At 44.6% G+C, this 23,456-nt stretch overlaps 1 protein-coding gene across 7 annotated transcripts in view; it reads right to left on the reverse strand.

Annotated features, from left to right (window-relative positions):
* Positions 1–162: 162 nt before the first annotated feature.
* mast2 (microtubule associated serine/threonine kinase 2) overlaps positions 163–23,456 on the reverse strand; it is a 214,370-nt gene continuing 191,076 nt past the window's right edge. For all 7 annotated transcript variants that reach the window (XM_074636372.1, XM_074636373.1, XM_074636371.1 and 4 more), the window contains 20 exons: positions 20,690–20,822; positions 20,469–20,536; positions 20,123–20,226; positions 19,769–19,977; positions 19,541–19,679; positions 18,884–19,016; positions 18,275–18,440; positions 16,233–16,334; positions 15,713–15,835; positions 15,498–15,607; positions 14,645–14,799; positions 14,019–14,161; positions 13,432–13,605; positions 13,090–13,335; positions 12,646–12,872; positions 12,015–12,137; positions 10,538–10,674; positions 10,253–10,443; positions 9,466–9,998; positions 163–9,018 (listed from right to left, as the gene is read on the reverse strand). In XM_074636372.1, the coding sequence (XP_074492473.1) occupies positions 7,396–9,018; positions 9,466–9,998; positions 10,253–10,443; positions 10,538–10,674; positions 12,015–12,137; positions 12,646–12,872; positions 13,090–13,335; positions 13,432–13,605; positions 14,019–14,161; positions 14,645–14,799; positions 15,498–15,607; positions 15,713–15,835; positions 16,233–16,334; positions 18,275–18,440; positions 18,884–19,016; positions 19,541–19,679; positions 19,769–19,977; positions 20,123–20,226; positions 20,469–20,536; positions 20,690–20,822 (4,839 nt within the window). In that variant the 3' untranslated portion in view covers positions 163–7,395. The remainder of the gene's footprint in view (positions 9,019–9,465; positions 9,999–10,252; positions 10,444–10,537; positions 10,675–12,014; positions 12,138–12,645; positions 12,873–13,089; positions 13,336–13,431; positions 13,606–14,018; positions 14,162–14,644; positions 14,800–15,497; positions 15,608–15,712; positions 15,836–16,232; positions 16,335–18,274; positions 18,441–18,883; positions 19,017–19,540; positions 19,680–19,768; positions 19,978–20,122; positions 20,227–20,468; positions 20,537–20,689; positions 20,823–23,456) is intronic.

A 23,456-nucleotide genomic window follows, 5' to 3' on the forward strand; every position in this document is an offset into this window, starting at 1 on the left:
AGCTGGAGCCACTTATCATTTCTGACTTTATGTGAGTACATGACAGAAATCGCTCTCCAAAAACAATGCTGCCTTAATGTAAAAAGCATGATGTACCCCATAAAGCCGAGTGAAAGAAAGAACATCATAAAACACAATCAAGACGCTGCGAAAGCCAAAGAGTACATAAAAAAACCTTTATTATTGTTGTAAGGTAAGATTGACAACAACATGCTTTTACCACAATAAAAAATAAAAAGATATTGCACTGGTTTTACTCTAGCAATGTATTTTTCTCTCTCTCTTAACGTCTTTCTCAAGCTTTTACGGTGCACAGCTGAATCTTCCTCCTCCTCTTCATCGCTCTTTAAAGACAAACACAAAACACACACAGCTTGGAAATACTGCCCTCGTCTGCAAGAGTCCATAAAAGTCGGCTTTCGACCCTCTCAGACACAGATACGAGCTTAACGGACTGCACATTGAAACATCACTGAATCTCATGTAACGTGGTTCAGAACGTGTGTGTGTGTGTGTGTGTGTGTGTGTGTGTGTGTGTGTGTGTGTTAGTGGTAATAAGGCTTCACCTCGTCATACCCAAAGTAACATGTTTGAATCATTGATGTGCCTCACAGACAGAGCTGGTTACTCTACATGCTTAGAGTCAGAGGTGTACGGAAGCTAATTGGTGACAAAACCACAACTGATGCTTCCATCAATCTGGAAGTCCCGATTTGATATCTGGTAGCGAGCAGGGACACAGTCAGATGCAAGTTTTAAGTGCTCAAAATCTTGATTTGGTCCACGCTCAAATTAAGTACGTTTTAACTTTCAGTTTGGAAAGTTTGCCGCAGCCGTTTTGAAAGGACTCACTAATATGTACGGAAGTTAATTAATGTCAAAACTACCGGATGAGAACGGGAAAAAAAATGGATGTAATAAATCTCCGAGGGTAGATTTGTCTGCACAGTTTCCTTTTCGTTAAATTCTGAGCTAACGTCCCTGTCATTGAGCATTATTAACTATCAGGTACCGGGAGCTGGAATCAACTGGTCAGGTGAGAGTTGTGATCTTGAGTACTTATTTCTTTTTATGGGTGGTTTTCAAAGTAGGGATTATGAAGATGCTTGTGTTTGTAAAGCATTTAAAGGGATTGTATTTAACTTTTTTTACACATATATGTGTCAACAGGTTGTAACCTAACCTACAAAATTAGACCTTCCGCGACTTTCTTACAGGGCTAACAGTGTGCAACCAGAGCTAACGTTCTGTTAGAAATGGACGCCAACAAACGACCAGCCCCCACCACAACTCAGCACCAACACAAAGTCCACGGAAGTACAAAAAAAACAAAGTTATATGTAGTGAAGCCCGTCTTGCAAAACAGGAATGTGACCGACGTCGGAGGGGGAGAAACTGCCAAGCATTTGAAATATATAGTGATATTGTGGTTTAACGTTAATCAACATGATGCCTGTCAATCACGTTCAGTCTTGTGTGTGTCGCCAGACTGACACAAGACACAAAACGGTGACACGATTCCACACACATGCTCTCAAATCCCGACTTTCAGACTGATTACAGTTTGAATTTGACTTCTCAGCTGGTTAATGAACTTCCGTGGTGGTGTGTGTCTGGTTTTGTGGGCCTCTGCCAGGGAGCAGCAGAGGTGCATGATGGGTAAACACAGGCTGGAGGTCGAACAAATCGCTAACAGTATAACTGCTGAACCGACCGGACCGGGACGGGACCGAGGAGCCTGAGGGAGGGCTGGGTAGTGTTTGTGTTGGCCAACCTGACCCTGTCTGTGTCTGTGTGTGTGTGTGTGTGTGTGTGTGTGTGTGTGTGTGTGTGTGTGTGTGTGCGGTCAACAGGCTCAGGGCTTGAGATTAATGACTCCACCAGGGAACCTGACACTTGCTTCACTCTCCAACAGATGGCTGGACCATCATCTTTACACACGGGAGAAGGTGTGTGTGGGCGTATTGGTATGTATGTATGTGTGTGTGTGTATTTATAATGTCAGTGGAGACAGCGAAACTGGCACCGCTACATTAGATGGCACAAGTATTGATCTGTGCATGTGTGTGTGTGTGTGTCTGTGTTTACATGAGGCAGCTGTCCATGTAGCACTAATAGGACGACCAGCTGAGAGCAGATGGACTGGAGGGTGCATGATTACACACAAACACTCAGGTTCCAACTGCAAACAGAAAATCACAACTGCAGCTGAAGTCGACAGCGGTGCTTAATCAGAATTTAAAACAGAAACTCTGAGGAGATTAAAGCCGCCGATCACAACTCCTACTGAGAGGTTTTTAGTGACAAAAACTACTGAGCAAGAACCAAATTTCAGGACTGAATGAACCCGTCTGTAATTAATTAGTCAGGACTCCAGAGCACACAGAGACAAATCACTGAGCAACAAACAGGTTTCAAGTAGAATCCAACAGGAGTTTTTTTTTTGACACACCGATACTTGATTGAATATTCAGCCCAGTCGCACGGGAGTTTGTAAAATAATCACGAAATTGAATGTATTGAGCCGTGTACATAGACACGAACGTCATGTTTGTTTCCCTTAAAAACTATATAACAGAGACACAGTTTCTAAATTACCTAAAACATATCTTTGGCAGTTCTGTACTGACATTTCTTGTAACTTATTCCCCAACACCAGGAGTGATACTGATATATCTGTGATAATCTCAGCTGATACTCATGCACAAGTTTTAGTTCTAGCTTTAAGTAAAAAAATCCAGATGTTTGGTGCCACCAGTTTGAAATCTACTCTCAGATTTTGAGCACAAAGTGTCATAATCTCTTTTAAGGCCCTGACACACAAAACCGACGGTCGGCCGTCGGTCATTGTCCCGCACCGTCGGCTCTAGTCTGCGTGTGTCGGAGGCTTTTAGGCCGATTCAGCACGTTGAATTGGCAGCGGCGCCCATCGGTGAGAGAAATTACTTTGATTGGCTGTTCAGCTTAAATGAATCAGTGCACGAGAAGAGAAACATGAGTCAAGCCAACGAGTAATGTCAAGAGGGGACACACAGAGATTTTCATCTTCATCTCATCTGATCATTTCAATACACGGATATTTTCACAGCGACATGAACATCTGGAATGAAGCTAAGCGGTGAGTGAGAGTGGTGTGAAAATGGTCGGCAAACGGCGCTTTGTTTCATGTACGTAACAAAACAACGGCTTGTATATCTGCCGTCCTCGCTCTTCCGGTTTCCCTTTTTGAATAATGAATACGGACTACCGCGACCTGCTGGTGTGGAGAGTTATTTCATCTCATGCAGGCGCAGAACGTACGTGCTAGTTGACCGTCGGCTGTAGTCTTTGCGGTGTGTTCGAGTGCAACTTTTTGGCCAAGCCAAAGGCGACGTGAAGCGACTCAACAGACGGCCTTCGTCGCCACTAGTTCTCTGATGTTGGGTTGGTGTGTCTGGGCACTTAAACCATGACCTCATGAACTCACTGATGTTACTTAGAAGGTGGAATTTAACAGGGAAACAATATATTTCTAGGTTGAACTGAAGAATACAAACTGTCAAAACTGAAGAAAGAACTGAAACGTTTTGCTTGGTTTCAGGTTTGATGCCATTTTACAGAATCTGAATCCACTAAAGACACAAGATTCATTCGCCTCGGAGATTAGAAAATCCAGTTTATCGGCCAACCAAGTCCAAACCTGACTTGTTGCTCACTCAAATCTACAGACAAAACTTGTCTTTTGGGCTCAAAACTTTATAGATGCTCACAATAGTGTCTTCGCTTGCTCCAAAACTTCTTCAGCGCTTACGAATCTGTCCGTGCTCGCTCTCAAATCTGACCCCTGCAAACTGATTTCTGCTTTGTCATCTCATTTTCCCGATGAAACCACGCTAAGAGGAAAGAAGCTTGTGTCGTGTATTTGAATAACATCCAATGTGGTCGGTTAATAGACAAAATCTATTCAAGTCTGACGCCACCAAAGACAGATTAGTCACCAACGTCCTGACCGTCTGATTGGCCGAAGCGTACTGCTGATAGATGCTTCCTCCCTACAGCGCCTCTGATCTGTTCCACAGACACACCTGCTAACACACTTCTGAGACGACCAGCGCGAGGTGCACAAAGAACGGAGATGATTTTGACATATGTGCGCTGACTCTTCCTCCTTTCTACACGTCCTCCATCACAGGTGACCTCTTCATCACACAGCTAAATATTATTAACACACCACATTATGATCAGGAGTCGCCTAAAACACGCTGTCAATAATTATCCCAGCCTGTCAGAGGAGGTTTGATTGCTACAGGCAACGAGTTCCATTGACAAAAAAAACAACACATAAAGATACAAAACAAGAACATGTAAACATATTACAGAGATTGCCACAGTCAGTGTTAACAGTGTCCTTTAAACTGAGCCGGAAAGCTCTTAATTTGACTGAAATCCGCGAGCACACAAGCCCAGCAAAGACACAAAACACTGAGGGAGGTTTAGTTCATCTTAAAACTCGTGAGAGGAACTTCCTGCTTTTTTCAGAAAACGCTCAAATGTACGACACGAGTGGACTCACACCAGGCTCGGCGTGCATTCAGTGAAAGGTGATTTTCTTAAAAAATGTCAAACAAACCAAAACAAAAAAATCTTTTTCTCTTGCTTACAAATGTACAGTATAGGAATCAGGGACGAGATCGGGACAACACAGGCGAAATTAAAGGGGATATATCCAAGAGAAAAAAAAATAAAACAAAAACATGAGGAATTGATTTTAACAGGCAAACTGCATTTTACAGTGAAGCAGCAGTTAGAACTGAGCTCCAACCCAACACACACAGCGGTCAAACATCTCGACCGGCTTTTCCTTTTCGTGATTTTTCGTCTTTTTCATTTGACAAACGAGATAAAAGTTTTGTGCAAAGCCCGACGCCCCGACGCCCCGACACATCAGAGAGCTCGGCCACATACACAGGTAGCAGGGTGTCCTGGACAGTCCTAAAACACACACACACACACACGCCAACACACACTCAGGGTATAAAACAGATGCACAACAGAACTTTAAATATTCTCATATATATATATTTATACACAGATAACCATGCACAAATCGCTCGCTCCCTCACACACACATAAACGAAGTAAAGTCTGATGACTTCACAGGATGAGAGGCAAAAAAAACACAGCAAGTTGGTCCAGATACCAAATAAAACTACGGCAGCCTTCAGAGGCTGATGGGGGGCTAGAAATAAAAAGGCGGCTACAGTCAGTCTGAGCGTGCTCAGTTTGGATTCTTCAGCTGAGTGTTGGTGAAGCTGTTGGAGGTGTGTGCAAGCGACCGATAAAATTAGGTGTGCGTTGAAATCCTTGGCTTCATGTCCGTATGCGTGTTTGGAACTAAAATACTGAATCTAAAGTTCGGAGTTAAAACTCATCTGATAAGCCCGGCTGCTACACATGCTGCGTCTTTTGCGCTCCGGTGTTTGTCAATGTAGACGCGTGGCAGGCACGCTCGAACGTGAGAGCGACACCGTTGCGGCACGCAAGCCTTCCTAAGCGCCTATTTTTCGGGCCGCGACGGCTGCGCCCCGAGATAAAAATAGTTAAACTTTTGGAACACCGCAGCTCTCACCGCATGTCATGTGACGAGGAACAACCAACCATCTGTCCAACGGACTATTTTCCTGGCCTCGACCTTTCTGTCCGAGGACGGCACAACATCCGGTTGAAAGCTCAGAAATCCATTTATCTCCGTTTTGATTGTGTTTCGTTTAGTCAGCGTGGCTTCCTGCTAAATTACTGCAACTTCATCGTCATCCAGGTTTTGGTTGCTTAGTAACGGCAGGCGAGACAGGAGCGCAACTTTCCAAGCACATTGGAAAGAACAAAAAGCAGCACAGCTGGCGTTTTCCACGTGTTTTAGGCGTGACATGTGTACGGCCCCTCTCTGCTGAACTCTGCTGACAGAGCTATAAAGCCAAGAACCAAGAACGATGGCTAATGTGTAATCGTGCTAATGCTAATATGCCAGGGTTGGGTTTTGATCCAGTACTGAATCAGCTTGTGGAACATAAAGTTTTTCAAATCCCTAATGAACGCATTTAGGTTTAGCTTTCAGCATTTGTAGGAAACTCATTAGCTACAGCCGATACACTGTGTAACCTGCCACCAGCAGCACATGGATGCAGCGGTTAGCGATGCTCTTTGCTAATAAAAAAGAGCGAGGAAAAGAGAGTTTCGTCAGTGTCGGAACCGGATCCAAGAATTGAAACCCAACCCTAAGTTAAAGGTTTCTACTTTCTAGACAGTCGTTGCTTTCCAAATTTTCAAATGTTTCCAATCAACTTGGAAACAGTGGGGATAGTTTGTACAAACCCTAACAGTAAAATAACTTTGGACAATAAATAGATATTCATTGTCATGGATGAAGATACGGTAACATCTGTGCTAGTTCGTGGAGATGAATGCCTTTGGAAAATGCATTCAAAAATCTAGGTAAAACGTATGGCGTTGCGGTACAATAAACACCAATAACATATAGCTGGGTGAGGAGCGAGGAAAGTCGATCAGAGTCTAGGGTTGAAACTGTAGCCTGTGCCGGCAGACTTGATAAATCAGCACAAACTAATCTAATCTATTCCAGCACCGACTCCCAGGAATCTCTTCCAATCGCTGAACCACGCCTTGGATCAGTGCTCAGGGAACACATCTCCCCTCCTGCAGGCCTGCAGAATCGGATCACCGGGGACCGCAGCGAGAGAAGAGGATTTAATTTGGCCTAGTTAGCTGGGTGCTGAGTGTTCATTGACGTTGCAGATTTAGTCCTATTAAGAACACTGTAATGCATTTACACAGATTGCTAAACATACGCTGAGCTTTATTGCTGAGATACAACCTTCTTCCAGTCGTGGCTGGGTAGACGTTGACGGGCAAAGAGAAGTGTGTGTTCAGTAAGGCACGTCCTGATCTGTCGGAGGAACATGCGTGGAGGCTCTGCCAAACATCAAGGTGAAGAGTAATGAGGCAGCACAAGCAAGATCGTGATATTTAAATTGTATGTGCACGGACCACTGAGCTCTTTATTTCTAGCCCCGTATATGTTTGCAGAAAAAATAAAAAATAAAATGCCAACTCCCCGTGGCATTTAGTACTGAAAGCAGGAACCAAAGAGTCAGGACACCAAAATAACTCACATGAACATTAAGAGCACAGAACAGCTGGAATGGAACTAGGACTACCACATCTGTCTCTCTGCGTCTGACAGCTCTTTCTGCGCCTTCCTTTTGCTTTGAAACTCTCCGATTAGTGCGAAGTTACTAATGTGATTTTCTTCCAAACATGCAGTTTGTGTTGAGTTCTAAAAACCTTAAGCCAGCATTGAGTGGTTTGATCTGTACATTTTGTTCTGGTTCTTTGCTGCTACGTCTTCTTGCTGGTTGCTTTGTCTTGTTGCGAGGAGGCGGACGCGGCGCCATTGGCGGCGGTGGCAGTTGTCGTCTGGGGTTCGGGCCTCTTGGGCCGCTGTGGCTCAGATGCTGCAGAGGAGCTGGGGTGTGCGTTGAGGGCGGGCTGAGTGGCTGCAGCGCCCAGCCGCTGTGCAGATGTGGCAGCATTCTCCCTACCTGCAGACCCTGATGTGGGCCTTTCTGGGACGTCCTTGCAGGACAGGGCGGCAAAGTCTTTCTGGGTTGACGGTTTGGCTGCCCTTTGCGAGGTGGTCGGAGAGGCAAGGGGCTCAGTCTTCTGTTTGTTTTCCAAAAGGTGAGGTGACTGAGGGGTTGGGAGCTGTTTAGACGGAAATGAGAGGGGGCCAGTCGGTGGGACTTCTGGGGTGTCACCTCTGGATGGTTTCTGGTCCTTCTTGTCTGCAGCGGTGCTCAGTTTGACGGGACCCAGAACGCTCTTAGCTACCGTCGCCAGCTGGGACACAACTTTCTCCACGGCACTCTCAGGGGCCGGAACCGGGGAGCAGGAACTGGAGCTGGAGCCGGAAGTGGACGAGGTCGACGCGCTGAAACTTGCAGCCGCTGCAGCACAAAGTCTCCGGTTGTCAGCCTCCTTCTTCTCCTTGGGGATGCCGGGAGAGGAGCAGGAGGCGCGGGGCGTCTCTTGGCTGTCAGGGGTTTGGCAGTCTGTAGTACTAGTGGTAGTTCTGGTGTCTGTGGTACTGGTGGTGGTACTGGAGTCTGTGGTGTTTGTGGTGGTTCTGGTGTCTGTGGTACTGGTGGTGGTACTGGAGTCTGTGGTGTTTGTGGTGGTTCTGCAGTCTGTGGTGTTCGTGGTGGTCGTGGTAGAGGGGACTGTGGTTCTAGGGCTGACCAGGTTTTGGTCTTCTGATGGTGCAGTCTTCCCCCTGAGACTCTTTGAGTCTTGTGGAGGAGTTGGCTTGAGGAAAGTGTCCTTGCTGACTGAGATGAACGCACTGCCTGGGGTGGAGAAGGGAAGGGGGCCCTGAGGGGGTTTTACGGGACCGCTCGGCTCCAGAACCTTCCTCTCTTCTGTAGATGAGGCAGACCTCGCATCTTTTACTCCCAGAGGGGAGGCGCTCTGACCGGGCTTCGTCTCAGTAACAGAGGGGAGGGTGTGCGAGGGAGTTGGCCTGCCCACCTGGGAGGGCCCCGTGTGGGTGAAGGTGGCGTGAGGGGTGCAGGGGGAGAGGCAGAGGGACGGCAGCGTGCCTCCGGGGCCCGTTCTCACAGTGGTGGGCCTCAGCAGGGGAGGAGGGGTGAAGGTCGACCCCCTGCGTCCGTCCTGGCTGTCCTCGGAGCCCTCATCCGTCTCGTCCTCGGATGAGTCGACCTCGTGGATGGCGTCTTGCTTCTGCAGCGACTCCCTCCGCTCGGCTCTGTCCTGCCGGATGGCGGACAGCTTGTCCTTCAGCTTGCTCTTCCCGGGGGCCAGGCCCAGCGAGCCGGACACCGGGCCGAGGGCGCCGTCCCCTTCCTGGCGCCCTAGCTTCCTGGATGAGGAGGAGTGTTTCTGCAGGCTGCCCTTCTCCACGCTGCGCCCTGCTGAGGACAGCAGGCCCTCGCTGGCTGACTCCTGAAGGTGAGTGAGGAATAAGACACGGTCAGGATTGCTAGTTTGAAAAGCGTTTTGTGACGGTTTTTCATTTCTTACCTGAAGAAAACACTTGTCAATTTTTCAAATTTCATTGTCCTGTACATGTCAATCTTTTCATAATACCTAATCTTTTAAAAGGCACTATCATGAAGGGACATTTTCATAATCTCGTTAAAGCCATGTCGTCATCAATATACTGTTAAAACATCTTATTTAAAGAAGCTATGATGGATCAATACAGAATGCAGCCACCTCGAATTTCCCCTCCCAGCCTATTGCCAGCCAGATCCCAGCTAAGTTCCAGCCGCTGGGAGTGAAAGCAATGGAATTGTGCTTAGAGTTTAGCAGCCTGGAGTTTTTTTGTATCATTAATTATATTGTATTATATTGTATTATTAACTTGCATGTTGGGTGATGAACTCGTACCTGAAGGCTCTGTAGGCTCGGCTCTCTCTGCAAAATCTCCTTCTTAAACTCTGAATGCGAGATATCCAGACTGTGTTTCCGGCTCCCCATAGCCGCCGTTGCCGTCGCCACCCCGGAGGGAGACGAGGGGGAGTTAGAGAGGGAGGAGGCCAGCTTCTCGGCCGACTGCACCCTCTTGAGGAGCGGAGACCGTGGAGGCTCTGCGCTCTTAGGCCTGGATATCTGCCTCACCAGGGGAGGGGAGGAGTGGAGCTTCACGGGGAACGACTGACCCACCGCAGACTGTCCCAGAGCGTGGCTGGGCAGAGGGGAGGGCGAGCGCTGCGGCGAGCTGCTCTGAGGGGTGGGTGAAGGCGTGCGGGCCAGAGGGGAGAGGGGGATGTTGCCGGCAGACTTGCGTCGGGGCGAGCGGTACTGGCGCTGGAGCTTCGGGGCGAGGCCGTGCAGGGAGCTGGGCCTGATGTGGCCGGAGCTCGCCGGGGAGTTTGGGACGCTGGAGCTGGGAGAGCTGCTCTGAGATGAGTTTCCACCAACTGAGGAGTAGAGAGGAGGCACATTAATGATATATTATGTTCATATATTATATATACGGGCAGTTTTTGGACATGTAAATACACAAGTACGTTACAGGTGTATATTGTGATATTTATATTTTATATAAATACATTCATCTTCATTCAAACTCTCATACAGCACTGTGAGACGACTGTGCTATCACACCTCTGATGTCCACTTAATATATTTTAATAAGGTATTATTGCAGTACAGGTGAGCGTTTATGTCTTACCTGAGTGGGCGGAGTCCGGCGTGGACCTGTAGCCCTGCGTCGGGCTCCGTGGCGACAGGTTGTGCGTGGGCGAGCCGGGGCCGCTCTCCCCAGAGGAGAGAGAGCGGTTCAGAGAGGACAGACTACGGCTGGTGTGAAGGAGAGACGCCTGCTTGGTGATCTTCCTGAACAGAGACGTCCTCTTCTTACTGCTAGAGGAAACACAAAACACACAACAGCTCACTCAGCGAATCATTAAATACACACTGAGTGATGTTTGTTACAACCCAGGTGTGTGTGTCCCACCTGTCCTGTCCCTCCTTGGTCTTGGTCTTCTTGTTGCGTCTCGCCATCTTGGATTTGTGGCCGATCTTTCGGGCGGGGCCGACCTTGATGGACGTGTTCTCAAACGGGGTGGCACAGATGGACACTTTGGGACCGCTCTGAGGGACAGACAGACAGACAGACAGAGCATTACAGATGTGGATTTACATGTTTTGTTTCAGTTTCAGTTCATTTAGATTTTGGTGTAAATTTATATTAAAGCTAATATGAGGAACTTTCATTTTGTGTAGATTTTGGGGGTCCCTGTCCTGGACAAAAGCAGTAGTGCTTCCACGCACCAGATTCCCTTTAGAAAACCTCTCATTTTACTGCAGCAGGGTCTGACATTCTGCCCCGCCAAGTCCTGGTTCTGGGTCTCCCGTGCCTCCCTTCCCTCCAGCGTGGCCCAGCAATATGGCCTGGGCCTCCAGCAGCGTGGTGTCGGTGTTGGCTCCCAGCGTGGCGAAGCTCTGCTCCAGGCCGGAGGAGGAGCTGCTGCTGCCAGGGGCAGGGCTCTCCACCTCCCGCTGGAGCTCCGACTGCAATTTGATGGTGGCAGCGAAGCCGGATCTGGGTCTGTCTGCGGTGGGCTGGTCACTGCTGGAGGCCCCGCTACAGTCTGAGCTGTAGGAGTTTCTGGTGAACCTGAGTGATTTTGTCTGATTTTGCGTGGAATCTGACCCGGTGGCAACGATGACAGGCATTAAGAATAACTATATAGAAATAGTCAGTCTTCTCGCTGATGGTCTCATTTACTTATGTAGGTCATATAGAGTAAGTGTTAAATTCAGTATTAAATAGGGCTGTCCTCAACAAAATAAATTCTTAGTCAACTAACACTCATGCGATTTTGTTGACTCATCGATTAGTTGATTTAATCGACATTTCTGTAAAACTGAGTTTTTCCACAATGAATCACACAAAAGCAACACTTTTAATCTTGTGTTTACCAGAGTTTCTTTTTAGGAAATAAGTCATTCAGCATGAAAAAAGCATGGAAAACGACTAATCGACTAAAGAAATCTTAGTCCACTAAGATCAAAACAACCGATTATCCGACTAAGAGGGGGTCGAGTATTAAAGTACTAAATTAAATGAAATTAAATTGAGACTGTTTCATAACCAGTTAAAAGTTCCTCACAGTAACTTTAAGTTATAAATATATAACTTAAAGTTATATAAATATATGTTTATGTTATATTTACATGTTAAACATGTTACGCTTTAATTCATATCATTTTTGCTGAAGTTTCACACAACAATATTAAAGTCAGGCTGTTTTTTTAAGATGAATTTACAATAGTTTTCAAAATTAGCACTAAGTAAAGTAAAATATTTCAATATCTTTAGTAACAGAATAAGGAAAATACTACAGTGTGTCTGATTATCAGTACTGTGCATTGAAGAAGTGATTTTACTGAATACAAAGAATAGAATTAAATGTACTTTGTGTCTGTACCTTCAGTATGAGCTCCACCACCTCTGTGTGAACCAGACCGTGAACCGCCTCTCCGTTGACTTGGGTGATCAGGTCTCCCTCCCTCAGCCCCGCATCGTGAGCCGGACCGCCCTCCTCCACATGCTGAGGGTGAGCAGAGAGAGAGAGAGAGAGAGAGAGAGAGAGAGATGGTCAGAGGAGAGATAGAGAGAACAGAGGGAGAGAAAGAGGATGGTGGAAGGGGGGCAGATTTGTTTAAGACCTATGGGCTCAGCTACTGTTGTTTACTGCCATCTTCTGTCAACAACAAGAATCCCAACACACTGCACCCACACTGACTACAGTGGCTCTGAATCACATATACCTCAATATTAATACACTTATCTGATACTAATACCTGTATTATAGTGGCTTTTGTAACTATTCTTCTTCTACACTTTACATTTTATATTAAGTTAATTGTATCTGAACTCCTCATTTTAATGCCTGCAGGACAAGTTGGTCTTAAAAATCTTATCTTCCTGTCCTTTCTCTACTGTCAGAAACTTTAATTAAGGTAAAAAGGGACAAAAAAAATTCTTAAATGAAAGATGTTTGTGAGCTTAACACCTCAAACCTTTTGTCAGCGGTAGTGTTTCTCTGCGGAACTCACCCAGACCATGTGGTGCACAGTGTAGATGTCAGAGTCTCCCATGTATACTCGGATGGCCCTCAGGGTGAAGCCGTACTTCTTGCCCGCTCTCTGGATCACCATGGCGGGCTTGACGTTGATCACGGCCGGGGACAGGTCTCGGCTCGGGGACGAGTCCCGCGATGACGGATTGGACGACAGCGAGTGGGGCGACATCGGACTGGCCAATGGAGAGGCTCCGTGGTGGTCTGAGAACGGACAGATAACGGACATTTGTGTTGGTGTTGGTGGCCATAAGGGGTCCTTTAAGTACATCACAGATTTTATTTTTCTTGTCAGGATCACAGTTAATACATTATTATCCAGAGATGTTTTAATTGTGTTTAGGTCTGATTAAAAAATACATTAAATGTGATCCTGTCACTCAGCATTCAGCAGCAGCATCTCCCAACCTGACACACTGACCTGCAGGGATCATCAGTGACAGCGTGGTGGCGGACGCCGACTTGATGACCTTGTTGAGCGGTCTGGAGCTCGGCGCCGCTGTGTGTTTGTCTGCCTCTCCAGACAGCAGCCGGTGGCGAGCCCTGCGAGCCGCCAGGTCGCTGATGGCTCTCGGGGTGGAGGGAGAGTCGCTGTCTGCTGCGACTTTAGCAGCTCCACCGGCAACGCCGTTACCTCTGTGACCACGATCGTCACCTGAACTACCCGCTGCGGGAATAGAGGAAGGCGAGAGAGGAAGCTCAGATATAGGGTTCAACTGTGCACGTCGGTCAAGCACAATAAAATGTGTGTGTAGGTACTGACGTGTGAGCGTGGCCTTGCTCAGCTGGCTGGAGCTCGGTGCGGTGGGAGACTCGTCCAGCTTCAGCTCTCTCTCTACTGGGAGCTCTGGGATGGCGAGGGGCAGCTCGTCACTCCTCGGGCCCCTCACTGCACTCGGACCCAAAACGCTAGGACTCTTACGACTTCCTGCTGCACCTGAGAGACCAACGATACAGATCCAGGATTTGTGATACAGGTCATTATATTCAGTTTGGGAAAATAAGAATTTATTGGTAACTACTTCCGAGGGATCCCTACCTTTCTACAACTAAACATCTTTATAATTTGGGAGTTTTAACGAAAATGTTTCTTCGATTTCTGCAACTGCAAAGTGCAGTTTAGGGTGCAGATAATCTGCATTAATCGAGGCCATCTGGTACCTATGAGGTTGGATGAAGAACTACCACAAACCAAAGAGCTGCGTAAAATGAACAGACACTTTTTTCAGACAGCCTTCCCTAAAACAGCCTCAACAACTTTCTTTTATTCCGTCCCCTATTTCTCGGCCACTCTGAAGGACAGCTAGTGACCCTGACACAGGCCATCAGAATATCCTTCCTGTGTTTTACCTTGACCTCCCTCTTCCTCTGAGGAGATGGCGAAGCGCGGCATCTCAATGATGGCTGAACAGCAGCGTCTCCGGACGGTCAGCGGAGGGCTGGAGTCGCTCTCTGTGTGGGAAGACTCGGAGACGGACAGACGCTTCCGCAGGCTGGGGAGGTGAAGTTGGACAGGAGATGAGAAACATGCATACGTCTAAAACACAGCAAACCAACACAAAACAGTACCATAGCTATGAAAATGTTGTTGTCTGTTAGCAGTAAAACTGACTAGCCATGGGTTAAACTGACTACAAGCACACTTTAAAACATGGAGGAGGATTTAATCACAGCCTTGCTTTGTTCCTTCTGTAAGTGTCTAAGGTATAAGAGCAATAATGGACATAATGAGGTGTTCCCATAAACAATCCAAAATCCAATAAATTCACATATGGCTCCGGGAGAACAAAAGAACCTAAATGAAGCCTCTTATATCCCAGCTTGTTTTTTTGTATGAATCAATAAACAACTCCAGGAAACATTATGCGAACTTTACTGCACAAGTGTATACTTAAAAAAAAGACACATTTTAAGGAGCATGATATCCAGAAATGGATGCAGCTGTGTGGTTTCACATGCAGAGGTGAAGAACTCACATCTCTGGAGATCCCACCAGCCAGGATCGATCTCTGGACTTGAGGCCGCTCAGGCTGTCGATACGATCTCCTCCCTCCTCACTGAGGCTGCGTTTGGTGGGAGGAGGAGTCCTCTTCTCCTCGTGCAGAGACAGGCGCTCCATACTGCTGTACACCTGCACACAACACGGCATATGTGTTATATATGTGTAGATATAAATGACTCATTCTACGGTAACGAAAACACAAATCAGGTGATTACACACTAAAGAAAACATCCTTATTAATAATATATTATCCTTAAATGCTACACACTGTTCCTTTAGGCCTTTACAGCAACAGTTTTCGGACCCGTCACTCAATGTCTAGGACCAAATATTCATAGCGGTGAGTTGTCAAATTGTCATGTGAATCTGTTTGTTATATTCTGTTCTGAGGCACACATCGAGATAAATTATATGTAGACAGAATATCAAAAATATAAAAAAAATATATTTAAAAAAAATCTAAATATATGAAAAACCGAAGAAAACACTCCAAAAAGCGGCAAAATTGTGATTTAAAAAAATTGGCATCTGGATTTGAATCTGCTTCGAAACACAAACAGTGACAGACAAACCATGATACATGTGCTCGATTTATTTCACTCAGAAAGTTATCAACAATATCCTTTATTCAAAAAAATCTCTTGATAGTGTTTTATAGATTAAATAACAGACTAACGCATTCAAGGATATTTATCTGTCATGTTTTTCAATAGCTCACATCTCAGGAGAACGTTCAGAAACAGCTTGATTTATTTTGAAATATGATCAGTATCATCAGTGGATGATTTGATTGTGTGAGCTGTGTGGATGTGTTGGCGTGTACCTACCTTGCTGAAACGAGGCGAGCAGGAGGAGAACTGCCGAATCTCCACGTGTTCCTCATCGTTGGTGTCGTCCTCTTCCTCTGAATCCACATGGTGGTACCGGTCAGAACGAGCTGAGAGAGACACACACACACACACACACACACACACAGTGATAAGGTTGTGTGTTGATTACGGTGTGAGCACATGACTTTCAGAGAAGCAGTCAAGAGACGTACTGTCAAAGTAGCTGGTGTCGTCCTCGGACTCCAGCTGGGGAATGAACTCGGCCTTCTGCCTCAGCAGGCTGTTCCAGTCCAGCTCTGTGAAGAACGAGTGCTGCTTCACCTCATAGGCACTTCCTTTGGAGATGAAGGAGAGACGGAGAAGACAGGGGGGGGATGAAAGGTGAAGGAACACAGAGAGAGAGGAAACAGATGAGAACATACATCGGCAGCTGCAATATCACATTTGACCAGCTTTGGGCCAAACACTTGGTGGAATCTGGTTGCACATTCATTTTGAAACTCTGAGTGTAAAATAACAAACAAAAAAACATCAGATTTAAAGAGTAACCCACAAGACAGCAGAACCCATCCTGCACAAAACACACAAACTCTAACACACAAGGGCATGTAAAAAGTGTAGACAAAGGGAAAACCTTTCAATAACATTTAATATAGCATGTGTGTGTGTGTGTGTGTGTGTGTGTGTGTGTGTGTGTGTGTGTGTGTGTTTGTGTGTGTGTGTGTTAGTTACCTGTGCCCAGTCTCTCCAGAGGATTTTGTCTCAGCAGTTTGGAGATGAGGTCCTGAGCGTCCAGAGGCAGAGCTTCGTCCTCCTCCGGCCAGATGATCTCATCTAACACAAACACAGGAAACACAGCGTAAACACATAGAGTAGATCTTTAGTGTCTTTACTAGTGAGAAAACAAATAAGAAACGATCCAGCAGAACGCTGGTTCTCTAACTTTTGTCAGCCCTATTTGGAAGCTGGAAAACGTTCATGTTTCCCTCTTCTCCCAGACCTTTCTGTCTTATATATACAGTATGTGACTATGGAAAAACAACAAAAAATACCATGGTTTGGTAGTATTGGTGGGAATTACTAAGTAAAGTTTAATCTTCTGTACTACACTTAAAGGAGCAGTGTGTAGGATCTGGCAGCATCAAGCAGTGAGGTTGAGATTGCAACCAACTGAAGCACAAGTGATTAATGAGCTGGTGCTTTAACGGAATCTGACAGGACAAGAAACAATAAGAAAGGAGTAGACAATCAGACAAGTTGGAAAAAAAAAACCAATAGTTCATCCAGAATGATCCTTTAATCTACCAGTAGCCGCTATGTTGGTTTTAGAAATCTCACATGCTTTTATCTTATCAAACACATGTCCATCTTCCCACCAACATGTTGTTTCTCTGTGTACATTAATCCTGCTACAACTAGTCTTAGTACTTTCTGTTTATAGTTCCTTTCGTTCCACAGATGGGACCCCAGAGCTCTACACGATGCACCGGACTGACAAACTTCCTCAACACAGATAAAAAAAAAAATACATTCAAGGCACAAGGAGGTCCTCAGTTCTTTATCGCCGCGGTGCATCAATATGGAGAGACGGACTCAGACGGTCATAAAAGAGACATGCAGGGATCAATACAGGTTTATGATCATTGACTTGCCCTTTCATCAAAGGGAATTCAAAGGAGGAAAGAGCGCGGAGGAGAAATCACAATTGATTGTGTGTTCCGTGTAAGTCGACCCTGTGCTTCTCTGCAGTAGAGTAACATCTCTATCTGTCCATTTCTGATGAGTTTATCAAGTCAGCCCGGAAGCCCTCTGGCTCCAACATGAAACATTCACAACGAAACACAGACATACTGTAACAACACCGTCACTGGAGAACAGGAACTAGACACCATCCATTATTAAGCATCTGATCCACATTATAAGAATATATTCACTTTTTCCTAAAGACTTTTTTTCTGCACAACAAACTATTCTTCACACAGTAACCTAAAGTTCAGAAAACTCAAGTGATTCAGACGATTCATTCTGGGTCTTGTTTTAATACCTTTGTCTACCATGTGTGCCTGTCATGACAACAAATTATGTACTGTTTACAATGTTTACTGAGGTAATAAATCAAGTGAGAAGTAGGATCATTTTCTCATAGACTTCTGTACAATCAGACTTCTTTTTGCAACCAGAGGAGTCGCCCCCTGCTGGCTGTTAGAAAGAATGCAAGTTTAAGGCACTTCAGCATTGGCTTCACTTTTCAGACCCAGATGTTGCCCACTGGGTTTAGATCAGTGGTTGACACCATTTTTGACTTGTGACCCCTTTAATTGAACGTCTACTTGCAATCTCAAACAACTGATTTCCCCTTTTTCTGGCTATTTAACTTGAATAATGTTGAGTTGTTAGACTACACTTGAAGATTATGGAAAGTTCTAGCAATCAATGTGTCAAGCGGCAATGTGCTTTGTGATTTTTCAGATCCCATTAGTCCGTGACCCCTTGGGTGACCCTTCTTTTGTGGAGCAGTTTATACGTAATTAGAGGGTGCCACACAGCTAATATGACAGCTTCTTTTATTTTCTCTGGATTTTTATTCTTCTCTGAATTTTCGCTGTTATAATTCTTGTGTGACCGGGCCCCAATGTCTAATGTGGCGGCTGTGAAGTGGCCGTCTACTGGTGTTGCACTACAACGACGCTCCTGAATAAAATGTCTAAACTGGTTGCAATAATGGCCAAGACCACAAAAATAGGACTTGTTTGATTGTCAGCGCTGCTACTCACCACTGATGACCTGACCAAACAGCTCCTCTGGTGTGTCTCCGAAGAAGGGAGCACAGCCCACCAGGAACTCGTAGAGGATGACTCCCATGGCCCACCAGTCCACCGGCTTCCCGTAGCCCTGACGTAGGATCACCTCTGGGGCGATGTACTCTGGAGTGCCACACACCTGAGGAGGCATCAAGGCACAGAAAATCAGCTCAGGACATGAAAGAAGCAGTCGTAACAATTGAGGCAAATTCAGCCAATCCCCACAATATTTATATGATCTTGCATATTTTTCTGCAAATAAATGTAGAACTGGAAGAAAGCTTGCTAGTTTCACAAATCACAGCAGGGGGCAAAAAGTTACAGAGGTGCATTTAACTTTCTGGCAAGCTAATTGCACAGGCTAGCAGCTAAAATAAATGCCTATGGACATTTGTATTATTATCAGTAACTTTAAATCTTTTATCAGCTGCTATTTTGCAGTTTTTAAAATATTATCACATTTATCACAAAATAACACAAAAAAATAGCAAAATATTTTGGAAAAGTTCTTCATTCAAAATTTCATCATTTTGGGACATAAATACTACAAAAAAAGAAGAATGTAAAGATGTAAGACGGTACCTGTTTATCAAGGAACTCTCTGGTGTCTTTCTCTATGTGTCCTTCATACAGGTTCGTGGTCAAACTCATCAAACCGATCTTTGAGAGGCCGAAGTCTGTCAGCTTAATGTGTCCCATGGAGGTGATGAGTAGACTGCAGGAGAGAATATGAAAGGTTTGAGCCCGAATACTGCTTCGTCTTAACTGATAAATTCTCTTAAATATCATTACTCTGTGATAATAGGTAATACAATGAGACAACACATCCTTTAAGGGGAGACACACCTCAGGAAAAAATATTGTTTTTCATGCTGATCAATTTTGAGATTTTGCTTGTCTTCTTTCAGACTAGTGGAAATAAAACATCCAAAATACACATTTAGGTGTTCATTTTGTAACATTTTGTTTATTTGTGTCTGTAGATTTCTCCTAAATTCAACAATAGTTAGCATTAGATAATGCCTTATTTGCATATTTAAACATAACATTTCAGAAAACTTGTAATACAAAAACTAATTGTTTTAATTTAATTATTCAACTGGGGAGGTTTCATGGTGATTAGTTGAGAGTGTTTACCCCATTCACCTGTAGTGTCTTCAAAATGTATGGACTTTTACAATCCATATCTTTAAAAGTTGTTTTCTCAAAATTAAAATAAGATGTGTGTTTGTGTCTTACTTGTCAGGTTTCAGGTCTCGGTGTACGATGCCATAGTTGTGGAGATACTCTAATGCGAGGACGGTCTCTGCAAAGTACATACGAGCCATATCGACCGGCAGAGCCCCGATGTTCTTCAGCAGCGTGGCGCAGTCTCCACCTACAGACGACACTCACCGCATTAAACACAATGCAGCTACTACCAATGACAATGACAATCAACTGTAGCTATAATGATGACTATCTTACCCTCCACGTACTCCATCACCATGCAGAGATGTCTCCTGGTCTCGAAGGAACAGAACATTGAGACAACAAACGGGTTCTCTGCGAACGTCAGGATGTCTCGCTCCACGAAGGCCTGCTGGATCTGGTTCCTCAGAATCAGGTTCTGCTTGTTGATCTTCTTCATGGCGAAACGCTGCCGGGTCTCCTTGTGACGCACCAGAAACACAGTGCTGCACGCGAAAGGAAAGACAGTCAGAAACAATATATCAGTTTCATTTAGCACCTTCTCTTAAACTGTTGATGTGTTATTTTGCAATGTAGAAATCATGTTTTAATATTAGAATATTAAAAGATGTAGATGGGATGCCGTCTCACCCGTAGGCGCCGTTACTGATGAGCTTGATGTTTTCAAAGTCTTCCTCTCGAGGTGGTTTGGTTTTAGGCTGTGGAGGAACTGCTGGGACTGTGGTGCTTTGACCCTGAAACACATGAAATATAAATGAGCATGTTTAGAACTAAAAAAGGGATGGGAAGAAGCCACAACCTTATTTATTTATGCACTAACGAAGGCTCATCCTTTTTGGTTAATCACATTTAAAAAAAAAATGAAATGCATGTTAATTAAAGAGATAATTTCCTTTTGCAGATAGAGTGTTTTATTACTTTATGCTGACGGACATTACGCCTATTAAACATGATAATGATATGATTATGTGCTCACATCCACTGAGTCATCAGTCTCTGGGGTTTCTGGGTTCCCGCTGTCATAGCTGCTCAGCTGGGCCATTTCTACAGAGAGACACACACAAGTATCAGTTACCAAACGGAGCCAGAACAGGAGATATGTATATGAAGAAGATAAATAAGGAAACATGTTTTCAATGTTGTCTCACTACACACAAAATAAAATGAAATAAAACTTGGAGTGTGAGATGGCGTTACCCTCCAGGGGGTCCCTGGTGAGGCCCAGCTGGCTGATGATGTATCGGGGGATGTCGGACTTGATGCCCTGGCCCTCCTTAGCATGGCCCTCTGCTGCTTCCAACAAATGGTAGAACTCTTCGGGGTCAAACTCCTGCAGGGGAGGAAGGAAGGAGGGAGGAAGGATGGATGGAGTGAAGGGAGAGAGGAGGCAGGATGGAAGGATGGAGTTTAGGAGGGAAGGAGATAAGGGAGGGAGGGACATAGGGAAAAATGAAGGCGAAGATTTAAGGTTGTAAAATGGCAGACACTAACACGAACGATAAATATTTACAAAAATATGTATTAATGTCATGAATGTTTTGCATCACTTTTTGGTGCTGCTGTTTGAAATCCAGCTCAGGCTGTTTATTCCATCTGAATATAAAATGAGGTGCGTTGCCAGACAGGCTGCAGTAAGTTAGTAACTCTGACTTTAACTTTCTTTCATATTGGATTAGATTTTTTTTGGCCCACGTGCAAATTCCTGTTTGCAGATGGTCTTGGGTGTTAATAATAATTTAGAAGTATGTATTCTTATTAATAGAGTGACAGGAGCATCTTCTACATTTATCACTCAAAGGACCAGTGTGTAACATTTCCCGGGATCTATTAGCAGAAATGGAATATAATATCCAGAACTATGTTTTCATTAGTGTATAACCACCTGAAACTAAGAATCATTGTGTTTTCGTTAGCTTAGAATGATCCCTTCATATCTACATAGGGAGCGGGTATTCAGTTGGTTGCAATCTGCAACCCCACCACTAGATGCCGCCAAACCCTACACACTGTACCTTACCTAAGCTCCATGATGTGAAAGGTGGCAATTTTGCAATTAATTTCCTTTTTGTTTTATGAATTGTGATAATTTCCATTCACTGTTTGATTGCAAGGAAAGTACCATTTTTTTCAATTTAGGAATATAGACCCAATCACTATTGATTTCATTTTCCTATCACACTACAATCCAAGTGATTAAAAATGTGGTTTTGAAGGTTTTTGTCAGTCTTTGTCTTTGTCTCAAACCCTTTTACATTCAGCCTTGAATGGTCCTGACTGCAGCCCTGTTTGCCAACCTCCAAGACGACAACAACAACAACAACAATGACCACCACTTTGCTGGTTGTGATGCATAAAGTCCGCAGTGTCCAACAATAAAAAGGTTTTCTGATTGGACAATAAACTGTGGCCTCTACAACAACAGCAGAGATGACTGGATAGACAAAGACATGAGAGGAGGACGGAGGTTTTTGTTCTCACACACCTCAATTTAACTCCAGTGTCCTCTGACAAAGACATACAGTACAGACCACTGCTGTTACACATGTGCAACACACACATACTGTACAGCATATACTGTATTCATGTAAACACACACTGCCTTCCCCCTCCTCTATCTGTGTGCTTCCATTTGTAGAAACCCATCCTGTACGGTGTCACAGCTTCAGCTGCATGTGATTAGTCAAAACTACCAATGTGAACAGCACCGGGGCATCCTCCCCGTCCTCCCCTCCACCCTCCTCTTCATCCTCCACTGCTCATCCAATTATCCCTCTGTCTTCTACACTTGTTTCTATTTCTCCACTCGGTCTTTATCTACTCTCAACTCTTCACTTTTCCCCTCATTTCTGGGCTTTAGACAAGGTCGGATTCACCTGTTTGACCCCAAATGTGCACCATCTGGAGCTCTGAGTGGAGGATGGAGAAAGTGGCCCTGCAGTTCATACATAAAACACTGCCTTACCAGCTGAGAGGTGTTAATGTGTGTGTGTGTGTGTACGTTAGGCTGATGTAAAATGCTCAGAGGAAGTCCATAAATGAATCGCTGTGGTTGAATCATTTCACACCGGGGAGCAGGAAGCTCTAAATTGTTTATTAACCATGCGTGGAGTCGAGCTGTGCAATATGAAAAAGCTATTCCAGTTAATACTGGTCATATTTTTCATGGCAATCTTTCAAACAGACTCTAATTTACACCACAGTGCAGTAATCTGATTAAAATGTGAAAGCTACTCTAGAATGACTGTTGAGGATAACCAACCAGTACGAGGCTGATTAAAACACGAGACGTTTTCTACACTAAATCAATACGACACATGATTTAATCTTACTATAACACATATGTCTAATATAAGGCTTTATAGATAAGGATTGCCATGTTTGTATTGTGTGTTATGGGTGTTATGATGCATGAATGTGTATGCAGCAGTTGGCCAAGGTGGAGCTCATTTTAACTACTTTATACTGTTGGTAGTTTAATAGTAGTAAAAATGCATCAGATTTTATGAGCTTAATAAATGCTTTGCGTATTATCAGATGGATAAATATAGAGCAGAAAAATTGGCAAGAATCATGCGATACGATACGTATCATGATACACGGGTCACGGTTCAATATACTGCGATATTTTATATAAAGAACACAACACCATATGCATAAAATCTGAGTACATTTTTAAACTTTTTTATAAAGTGGGATCTGCTTCTGCATGTATCACAGTCCCTGTAACATCCAACATCGTAGCACTACTTTGAGAGGGTGCATCTCTTTGCATATGAAATAAAGTATTGACTGAGTTCATCTTTGCATGTAAACTATTAGTTAAAAATTAAAACTGTGTTTTTGAGAATCAATACAGTATCAGCAAACATACTGTAATATCGCGATATTCTATATTTTCTCACACCCCTAGTAAAAAGTATGATATTTCTCTCTAAAATGTAGCAGAGTAGATTTATTAACTGAC

This window comes from Sebastes fasciatus, chromosome 5 (assembly GCF_043250625.1).
Source record: "Sebastes fasciatus isolate fSebFas1 chromosome 5, fSebFas1.pri, whole genome shotgun sequence".
Lineage (NCBI taxonomy): Eukaryota > Metazoa > Chordata > Actinopteri > Perciformes > Sebastidae > Sebastes > Sebastes fasciatus.